The sequence below is a fragment of the Phalacrocorax carbo genome, chromosome 5 (genome assembly GCF_963921805.1).
Source record: "Phalacrocorax carbo chromosome 5, bPhaCar2.1, whole genome shotgun sequence".
NCBI lineage: Eukaryota > Metazoa > Chordata > Aves > Suliformes > Phalacrocoracidae > Phalacrocorax > Phalacrocorax carbo.
In genome coordinates, this window is record NC_087517.1 from 58,213,858 (window position 1) to 58,224,866 (window position 11,009).

The 11,009-nt window shown below is 46.0% G+C and overlaps 1 protein-coding gene across 8 annotated transcripts in view; it reads right to left on the reverse strand.

Annotated features, from left to right (window-relative positions):
* LMO1 (LIM domain only 1) overlaps positions 1 to 9,805 on the reverse strand; it is a 65,741-nt gene extending 55,936 nt beyond the window's left edge. The window contains exons 1-4 of one of the 8 annotated variants that reach the window (XM_064452658.1): positions 6,874 to 6,942; positions 4,021 to 4,503; positions 2,616 to 2,799; positions 1,386 to 1,487 (exon numbers count right to left, since the gene is read on the reverse strand). In XM_064452658.1, coding sequence (XP_064308728.1) covers positions 1,386 to 1,410 — 25 coding nt within the window. In that variant the 5' untranslated portion in view covers positions 1,411 to 1,487; positions 2,616 to 2,799; positions 4,021 to 4,503; positions 6,874 to 6,942. Of the gene's footprint in view, positions 1 to 1,385; positions 1,488 to 2,615; positions 2,800 to 4,020; positions 4,504 to 5,399; positions 5,661 to 6,220; positions 6,551 to 6,873; positions 7,038 to 9,451 lie in introns of those variants that run through there. The other 7 variants (XM_064452657.1, XM_064452656.1, XM_064452659.1 and 4 more) reach the window with 7 other exon arrangements.
* Between the last annotated feature and the right edge of the window lie 1,204 nt (positions 9,806 to 11,009).

Here is an 11,009-nt window from a genome sequence, read left to right on the forward strand (position 1 = left end):
ATCTGACACAGGAAAGCAACTGACTTGGAATTACAAGTTATTATTCTCATAAATATTTTAAAAAGCAATACATATATTCAAGTAAAATCAATGCTACTGCCAAAATGCTCAACTTCCAATTTCTCCAAGTTCATTGACTCCCTGTGAAAAGCTGTTTCCTGTCTACACCCTTGCAAATATTCAGTAATTTCTTCTATTTCCAAATGACAACCTCCTATGACTTTTTTAACGCTTGAAGAGGTTTCTGAAAAAAAATTGGAAAGATCAGAGAATCCAGCAACACACCCATTACACGGCACACTACATCCATTTATAAAGGTGAAATGAAACAATGAGATACTAGCTACAACTGCGCGTTAAAAGTTAAGGTGTAGTTCCCACTTTCAATACACAAAGTGCCGCCAAGGCGGAGGTCTTTGGCAAGAGGCAGCGCCATCGACAGAAGTCCATCTGGATGGCTACAGGCGCGTTCTGCTCTGCCTCAGTTTTCATCTTTGCTCTCAGTGTACAAGCTACAAGGGAAGACCTCAGCAACAAAACAACCTTAGAAAAATCTCATTAAAAAGTTGTGATTAAACTTACCACATTCATCCTAGAAACTATTGGTGACTGAGAAGTTAAGTTGCATGCCCTGGTAGGCAACGTGCAAAAGAAGGCATCAAGTCATTCAAACTACTAGCTAACACTGTCTTGTTATTCTTTACATTAATTTGTACCTCTCAGTCATCCTTGACAAGGACTAGTCAGCTTTAAAAAAATAAGTATATGTGAAGTCCTAAAGTAAGTGAAGCTCCCTTTCAGCTTCATTCATTAAATTACTTCCCAAATGAACCTCCACTTTTGCCATTTAGAGAAGGGAGTAAATTCTTAGGATAAGCCAATGCTTTTTTGCTAGAGCAGCTTATTAGCTTGTTGTCATTATGTTTATAGCTATGAAGAAAAGCTGCGAGAAATAGATATTAAAGGCGCACATTAGAGACCCAAATGACATGCAATGGAAAGGAAAGAAAATCTCAAAATTAGATTCACAATAAAAGCTGTTAAAATAAACAGGCTAAAATGGATATATTAGAGTAACCTGTAGAAGGAAAAAATCTAAATAGATATAAAAAAAAAACAAAATCAAGCTTTAACTGCTATGTCCTTCAGCAAATAGAGCCTGGGGTAAACCCTTCTTGACTGGTTCGATCATGCCAGAGAAGAGATTAAAAAAATAAAAAATAAAAAGCAAGCATGCTTTTACCAACACAAGAGGAAAATATCAGAAGCTGAAAGCAGAGCACTCTGATACGCACAGCGCGCATCTGTGTCAAAACTATTTATTTCTACGTTAGCAGTACACAGAAGACACCAAGCACAGGTTTACACAATCTCAGCCCACCTACCGTCCTCCTTGTCCAGCACCATCATCTCCGCAATCAAGACAAGTCCGGGGACAGATGCTTCTTCTCCAGCAGCCTCCGCTCAGGGGAGAAGAGAGCAAGTCTCTGGGAACACAAATGAGCTACGGTACAGCTGATCGTCCTTTAGCAGCAAGTGAGCTCTAATTACCCAGTTGTCCAGCTTTTAACCTAGATTGCACTCAGTTAGAATTACACTCAGAAATAAAGCACTTTGCAGATACAAAAGCAGTCTCACCTACTTTTGTGCCTCAGAATTGCAAGGAACTAAAACTGCAATTTAGCAAGAAGGGGGATCAGAGCTGTTTCTTTGGTTCTCACCTTCTAAATGGCTCAATTTACACAGTATAATCTATTTTAATGTAATTGCATTTGATAGCTCATAACCCTGGCTGTCGCAACTACACAGCTTTCAACCTTATAAAGTGTTTTCCCTTTGGATTTAAGCTGAATCTAAATCTAAAATTATACTCGGAGAGGGTAGAATACCTAAGCCGGGCTACTGCTGCCTCTGTCTCTCAATTTGCGAGCTTTGCACACTTGCTATTGAATAAATGCACATATTTCCCAGGGACCCCTCTCATTCTCCTGTCGGGGTTTCCTGGCAAACCGCAGCCTTCCCAGCTCAGCAGCACCACCTGCAGCCCGGCCCCGGCCCCTCGCCGCGCAGGTACCGCCAGCCCCGGCTGCTCCTTGCCGGGGACCGGGCACGGGAAAGCCCAGGAGCGCAGCTTCACCGGCTGCGTCTCAAACCAGCGCTGTTCTCGCTCGGTTTAAAAAGGCGTTGGTCCAAAGCAGGGGTGTTATTGCAGATTTGCTCCCCTAAGAGCAGGGAATTTGTTCGAAACCAGCCAGTAGCTTCTGGCAGGTCAGAGAGTCAGAACTCCCCACAGCGGATGCCAGCGACCCGGGCTGCGTTACACCAGCCTGGCTGCTCACAGCTAGATTTCACACATCTGCTGTGACCTATAACTTGATACTAATTTTCTCTACAAACATTTTGGGTTTGTTTTCACATGTATGTATTACTTCCAGGGAATACTCTGGAGAATATAGCTCCATTTTCACTAGGTCGACATTAAAATGAATTTAACAAATCAAATGCGGTTACAAACCCTTACAGGTTTGCTCCGCCTTTCAGAGATGTCATCAATGCCCAAATATAAAGTGACAAGTTTGGGGCCCACATCTTTTATCCTTCCTCTTGCAACTCACAATCCTTATTCAGAGAAGTCATCTGTTGTCTCCGATGGCGCTCGTAAGGACTGCGGGATCGGACGCTTCGCTACCAAGATCAACAGCACCAGTTCACTCATCTCAGTCTTTTAATCCGGGACAACATTTCATTCCTGCTGTAATGATGCTTCTTCCTCCCCTTTACAACTGATACAACGGTACTCTAAAAAGCATGATAGCGGGCTCAAGTTATATAGCCTTAATACCAATTTTTAATTAGATTCCTTATCCCCAGCTGAAGTGGCTTTTCCTTCCCCCTTCATTCAGAATACTTAATCCTAACAGTCCTTGAGTATATTTGATGTTAAATGTATCATTTTACATTGGCCCTTTTTCTTCTAGTACTTCAAACAACTCCTGTTTCCTAGTGATACTAGTTTGCAACTGTTGAGTATCTATTTTAGCGTAAGAGTGCGGCCACTGTAAATAATCATTTTAAGAAGTATCACAAGCTAAAAAGGAGGACTTTATCCCAAAGATTAAAGTCTAATACTTAAAAGTGTCAGTGCAAAAAGTAACAAAAACACAGGCTTTATAATTTGAGGTATTTTAATACTTCTAATATACTATTGGCCTCCATTAGAAAATGGTGAACTCCAAAAATGCTCCGTCTTTTTGTTTGCGTACTTTTTAATCCTACCACCTTCTAAAAGGACACACCCCAAAATATATGATATATTTAAGCTTACACTATTTGGTAATTACAAGAAAGGCAGGATTCTGATAAAAATGAAGTTAGCCATTGTCTATCACAGCTGACTTCTGTGGCAGAGCAAACTAGCAGACATAATGCCCTTGAAAAAAATACGCAGTACCGGATCAATGTACGTTTTATTCCTTTACTGCTTCAGCATGTCACAGAGGCTGGATTACTCCCTTCGCAAACGGGTATTTTTAAACGCTTTATCTGCTTACTCATTTCACACACCAACAATTAAAAAAGTTTTCTAACCCCCAACACATTCGTACAGCAATTAAAATCAACTACAGTTAACACAATCTGTTGGAATTAATCATGATACCTGATGTCAGTTTACTTTTTAAGCAGAAATCTGGCCTTTGTGATCAAAACATTTATGTATTTGAGAAGTATCTTAACTCTCATTATCTTGAAATTTATAAATGCGCTGCATGGTGTGTAGGTTGGCTTGCCCACAGCAAATTCAGCAGTGATTTACACAGTAGAACTGACTAAAATGCAAGCCTTGAAGTTTCTCACTCCCAACCTTTCTCTCTTTTCCCCGTCTCTCTTCTCTCACTTCCTAACATTTGTTTCAGAAAAATACTTGCCAAGTTCCACCGTAAAACGGTATTTTCTAATATCAAGTCATGTTGCATCAGTCAAGTTATATTATGTCACTTCAAACACACAAAATTATGTTACCTCCCTGACATAACTTGACGTGATGCCATAACACATCAAGTCAAAAACCATTATTATTGTTGTTATTTTTTCAGTCTGCCCCTTCATCCTCAATGATATCTGTAAAGACCACAGAAAAGTATTATTGCATCTCTGTTACTTCTCTCAGCACCATGGGGCGTGTTTGCCAAGGAAGCTTTTCACTCAAAGCCATATAGCAGTTATTAGACTTCACGGGTGATACTGGTTTCACACTAGGGCTAGCACATGCCCCTAAGGCACCGCTACAGCCCCAGCCCGGGGGCTGGAAGTGTGCGCGGCTGCCTCTCATGCCATGGGCCAGCTTGCCAAGTAGCCTTCAGGGATGCAAAAGCACATTGCAACCTCTACCTACTAGGCGATGCACCAGGACTGCTGGGGGGGCGGGGAAGGAGCACGACGGTTCTGAAATCCTGTCTTCTCCACACAGTAATATCTAGGAACACCCCCACTGCTGGCCGAGGCCTGAAAAGAAGAAAACTCCTCAAAAAAAGCTCTGAAAAAAACCCCAAAACCAACCAAACAACAACAACAACAACAAAAACACACAAAAAACCCAAACACCCCACATGGCAAAGCCTCTTAAAATCCAGGGGAGAACTGGGTACTAGCCAGAATGCTAGGATTTTTAGATGGTAGAAATCAGACTGGCCTCTGGGGGTGGGTGGGGGGAAGAAGAGAAAGGAAAAAAAAAAAAAAGAGCCATTTACAGGAGTAAAACAGACCCATTTTTATAAACAACCTCATTCAAGCCTGATTTCAAAAGGAATTGGTTTAGTTAGCAAAAGCTTCCATTTGTAACCTATGCAGGTCCACCATCCCCTTTTAACATTCACAGATGAGCGGGCAAGTGGAGCCCATTGGAATCAGGCAGAAAGAAACGTACAAAGGTAAAATAACCTCTTCATAAAGAGAGTTTCTTGTCTCAATCTCACCTCGTCCCCAATTTCTCCTGCACACTTTTAAAAGTGAGTATAATTTCTCCTCAAGCATAACTACTCCATCAACAGCACAGGAGATTCCCAGGCATTACCGCAGTTTGTTCCTCTGATCTCCACATCCCTCTCATCAGGGGTTTGTTTCCTACTTTACTCCTTTCTAAATGCACCCTGCACTAATTTCCTCTTTACCTCTACCATTGCCACCATTATTCCCTTTTATACAGCCACTCATGAGATCTCCTGGAAGGAGACTGTTGAGAACTGTCTGGATAATCAATGGTTCTAGTTTCATTTCCTTACACCACCATCACGCCGGCCTGAGCTCCTCGTGTTTAATGAGTACGTCTGTGGCACTTGAAAGAACCCAAATACCCCTATTAGGAAACCCTCTTCAGATCTCAGTTTTTCTTCCCAGCTCACCTGTGCCTCTCGGTTCTGCGACAGAGGCAGCATCCTGCTGTTAGCCTGTCAATCACGTTGAAACAGATACAGGTTGGCAGGCACCCTCTGACAGAGAGTCACTGGGATTAAGACATCACCCAGTTACTGTTGTTATTAAAGGGTATTAATGGAGATGTTAAAAGCCTTTCCTCCCTTTTCCTCCAACAGCGGAGCAAAATTCAGGGGAATCTCGCAATGCACGTCAGCCCCGAAAGTGAGGTCAGAAACACAAACCTTGCTCCACAGATGTGCCCCAGTAAGAAATCACCCTTGCTTAGTTCCTGTCATTGCTTAGCCCTTTTACCTTTGTGCGCAGAGGGTGAGGGTCGAGAAAAGTCTACTGTTATCTAACTGGCCAGCGAGAGATAAGTTCATTCCCTCTTCTCCAACACAAGCGCTTTTGACTGGAGCATTAGAGACCCCATTAATAACACCACCTCAGTTTACTTCAGGGGGCTTCAAGAAACTGGAGGAAGAAAAGACGCTGGGAGAGGGATTCTCGGCCCAGAGGCATGTGACGAGCTCGCAGCAAGCTCCCTCCCCACGCACCTCGCCGGGGCAGGGAGCACGTAACCTTCCAGCTGCCAGCGCTCCGGCCCCCTCCCACACGGCCCGGTGGCACCAGCCAGCCCGCCATCTCTCTTCGTGCCCCGCCTGGCTCTGCGGTGGCGGGGCAGGCACCCTCTTACCTTTCGGAAGCAGGAACTCCAGATCAAAAGAAAAGGGGGGGGGGGGGGGGGGAGGGAAAAGAGGTAGAGTAATAGGAGAAAAGCCAGCAAAGGAAAGCGTCTCCCACTTGCCTCTGTAGCCTGGTATCCACTTTTCCGAGTTACAGCCCCCCGCCAGCCCGACAGAGAGACATTTTATGGCAATTTACGCAATCCCGTAAGGCAGCGCCGACCGCAATGGGAGCGCGGGCGGCTTTTCGGCACGCCACAGCCTCGGATGCCGCCGGAGTTGCCCCGGTGGTGACAGGCGCGAAGGCCACCGGAGCCGATGGCGGGCCCGGTGACAGGGCTGCGGGCGGCAGGCGCTTCCCCGCTGGCCGCAGCACTCGCCGGGGCGAGCCGCCGCCGGTGGCCCCAGCGCGGTCGCCGCCGGCTCGGTACGCCCGGGCGGAGAGACCCCGCACCGCCCGGCCTTGAAGCCGCGGCGGCGGCCCTTGGAGGGGGGGCGGCCCCGGTGTGGGGGGGGTGGGGGGGGGCACTGTCCCGGGCGCGCTGGCCGGGCCCCGGGACCCCTTTGTGAGGCGGCGGGTGGGAGGCTCGGCTACCCGCGGCACCGGCGCGGCGATGCGGGACAGGCCGGGCAGCAGCGCCCCCGGCGCGGGGCAGCTCCCTCCCTCCGTCCCTCCACCGGTCTGTCCGTCCGTCCCTCCCCGCCCGCCGCCTCCCGCGGCCGGGCCGCCCGGGCAGAGCTGGCGGCGGGGCCCCGCGCCCCCGCTCTCACCTACCGTCCTCCTTGTCCAGCACCATTGTCCCGGGCGCCGAGGGCGGCCGCCGCCGCCGCTCCGGCTCCTTGGGGCGCTCCCCCTCCAGCCGCCGCCGCCGCGGCTCCGGGGGAGGCGAGGCGAGGCGCGGGGCCGGGCGCGGGGCGCTGCCGAGGCGGGGGGCAGCGGCGCGGCCGCCCCGGGACGCGACTTCGGAGCGGGGCTGCAGAGGGCTACGGTCGCGCCGGGCGCCGGAGAGCTGGAGCCGGGCTGGTGCACCAGCCGCCTCGCCCCCGGCCCCGCCGCCGCAGCGCGGGTGCCAGTTTAGATATTAAAAAAGGTGGGGGGGAAGAGGAAAAAAAAGATAAGGGAGGAACGGTATCGGGGGCTGGTTCCCCAGCGCCGTCCTTTCCCGACCCGCACTGTCAAAAACTGTCTTAATGTAATCGCGTGTGATAGCTCGCAACCTCTCCCCCCTTTGCTGTTGCTACTGCAAGAGCTTTCCAGGCTTCTAAAGTGCTTTTCTCTTGATTTCACTCTAAATCTAAAATTATATTCAAAGGAAGGGGGGGTGGGAGGGAGGAAAGATGTGAACCTATCACTGAAAGCAAAAGCACTTGCCGCCTGCCTCTCTCACTCGCTCTCCCTCTCAATTTATGTGCTTTGCACTCTCTCCTGCTGCTGAATAAATGCACACATTTCCCAGGGACCCTCAGATTCCCCTGTTAATTAAATCAATTCATTATGCTCAGATCTGATTAGCAGCCCCTTCCCCCCCTCTTTGAATCAATTATTCAATACACAAACATAATTGCCTGTGCCAGAGGTGTCTAAGTATTAGCTTATTTAACTCCAAGGACACTAATTACCCCTAGGGCAAGGGAACTTTTCTCATTAATTCTGACAAAACACAAAAGCACAGTTAAAGTGTGTGTGTATATACGTGTGTGAGAGAGAAAATGGGGGAGCGTATAACCGTATAACACTCTTAACACACGTGTTACCGTATAAATAAACTCAATTTTCTTTCTACCTTGGCATTAGATTATTACATCTCCTCTTCGCTAAACTTGTCCCGTCCACCCCTTTTTTCTTTCAAAGTAAGGAACAGATCGGCATTGCAATGGTTGCAGTTCTGGAGCGAAACCGCTTGCAACCAAATCGAAAAAGAAAAAAAACGTTCACAGGACTGACAGAGAGCAAAGCAGAATGTGTAAATAGTTGTGTTTACCAAACCAGAAAACTCTGTGGCAGACAATCTTCTGTACTTTAAAAACCTGTGAAAGAAGTGGCCCTCAGAAGCAGCAGGTAAGATGATACATAATCTAGTATGGACTGGGAACAGTTCTGAATTGTTTACCATTTGAATTAATGTCAGTGCCCACTATTAATGTACTTGCTTCCTACATTTACCATAATGGGCTTGATTTCCATTAGCTGAAGCTGGAGCGCTAAAAAGAGCCTAGGCAAGACTGATGCAAACCGAGATCGACCATCGCTGTAGTATCTGAGAGACATGACTTCTGACTTGCGTGTTACCCAAATTTTACCTCTGTGTGAACCTCCTTTAAATAAATAAAAAAAAAGTGTAAGAAAAAAGTAGTAATTGATTCCCCCAAATTAGGTTTTTACTTTCTAAAGATCTTTTTTGTTCATGTCCTCAACGTGCGCAGAAGTATTGAAGATTTTCTTTTTGTTTCCTTAGGCAATGCATGAGCTGATCCATTAATCCATTTGGCTTTTTATATCAGGAAACTAATATTAGCTCAGCTCATCTATTACCTTTTATTTAGGTCCCCCATGTTGCCTTTTTTTTGGACTTTTGTCCAGGCTGGTTCCCCTTGAGGGGAGACAGCCAATTTTTGGTAGATTTCAGGTGAGAAAATGCTGTGCATCATCTCATGGGAACCATCCCCTCCCCAATTCCCCATCCTCATATTCACCCATGCCAAGACAGCCATGATTAAACTTGCTTGTTTGGCAACTCTACTCACTCTAAGGCACACCTTGTATTCATCGCTTAAAGCCAAAGGGGGGAAGAAACACCACAAACACCTCCTCTTCTCCCCCCCACAAAAAAAACCCAACACAACAAAACAAAAAACAAGCCCTAGATAAGCTTGCCTGGCAACAAACTTACTGAGCTGCGTTCATTTTTTGAAAGCATAAATGTGACTGGGAACAGAAAGTTGTGTTTTGTTAGTGAAGTATGTTTTTCTGTGAGTACACACATATATGGATAAAAATGCCTTCAGCTTCGTAACACAACCAACCCTGTTAATTCTCTGGTCTTTAATTTCCACTGTACACTGTATGGCACATACGGCACCCACAGGAACTTGGTCCATCTAACTTGATGAATCTTTTTTTTTTTTTTCTGAAAGAACACAGCAGCACTGGAAAAATACTGACCCTGGAGAACATCATGCATTGACTCATTTCTGAGTGTATTTTTGGTCCTTGAGAGTATTCCTTTTCTCGCTGCGGCCAAGGAGACTTTTGGGTGCAAAGCCAGAATCTCAGGGTCTTACTATGCAACTCTTGAGCCATAATTCTGAGTTTGCTGCAGAGGCGATGCAGTTTCACCTAAACACAGACTTACCGAGCAGCAGGCATTTGTCTGCATGCACTGAAGCTTGGGAGGCCAAGGGTAGAACGGGAGGAAACTGAGGAAACAGATGTTGACTTTGGTATCGTTCTTAAGAAGTGATGTTCACACTTGAGCTGAGAGAGATGTGGTCACTGGAGATGAAAAAGAAAGAGGTGGAGTGAAAAAGCAAGAGAGAAATTTGCATGTGTGTGCGCATAAGGGAGCATCACACAAGGGGAGACAAATAATGCAAAAAAGTACAAACCCCAAAACATTCCATTCCCAAACACATATCCTGCAGTTTGAACAGTCTGCTGTAATCCTACCGTTACAGTTATGGGGATTGTTAGGTTTACAGCTTTAATAAGATGAAGGGCTGAACCCCAGTGTAAAGGTCCCCACTTTAGGTAAATGACTTTTTTACAGTGTGATGAAGCACTGTTCTGCATGGTTTTCAATTATATCTGTTCAGCGAGTCATTTCAGAGAAATGAGCAAGTTTCAGTAATTTTTGAGCCTCCTTCACCCAGCAGATTGGAAATCTCATACAAAGATTTTTACCATGCTTATTTTTTAGCACCTTAACACTACAGAGGAACAGCTAGATCAGTCCTTCGGAAAGCGCTTATGTATGTATTGGGTGCCGTAACGAGTGACTGGGAAAACTTGACACAGATCAGTGGCAGAACTGGGAATAAGCCTCAGTTCACCGACCTTCCATTCTCTGGAACAAAACACTAAAGCAGCTCGCTGCCAGAGGAGGACCAGACAACACCATCGCTGAGGTGCCCGTCGATCATTAATGTGCACTGTTATTCACTCAGTTATGGTACCTTACACACGCCCTGCCTAGGCAGTACTGAGAAGTCATCATGCTCAATACTGCAGAAACTGCAGATAAAAGAGAACAGCTGTGCTTTGCCTGGGAAAGCTTCTGGTCTAATACTAATTCCCGGTACGGGAGGGAAGAGGCACACCGGGATAAGAACACCTATGTGCTGCAGTAAGGCCTAGGGCTCAGACCACTGGGTCTAACTTGAGGTCCTTGCTCAGTAGCTGCTCTAACTTTTCTTTTGCTAGTCTTGAGCACAAGCAAGAGAAAATGAAGTTTCTTGAGAATGACATGCCGTACTTATTAAATTGCAAAGGAAGTCTGCAATATACTTAAGTCAAGCCTTTAGCAGACCCGTGAGGTTTCATATTATCCTATGCTTGAATGAGGCAGATGACTGGAGCAAAAACCAGCTAATGACATAAAAGCATTCTTCTACTTTCAGTCTCTCTTAATTAAGGAGTTGGTTAATGTTTCAGTGTTGGGAATTAAAAGCTTCATCAGTGAGGTTAATATGTTTTTTTTATTTTATCTTTCAGCTGACAGGAGAAAAAAATCAAAACAAAAAAGAAAAAAGAAGGTGATTAAGTCACGTGCCAGTCAGAATCCCACAGCAAAGACAGTGTCAGGCCACACGCAAGACCACCACCGCTGAACGTGGTGAATTTAGCAGCTATTTCCAAAGTCAGATTTCTGAGCAGATGAGACTTTTGTCTGCCAGTTTAGACACATGGGTTTT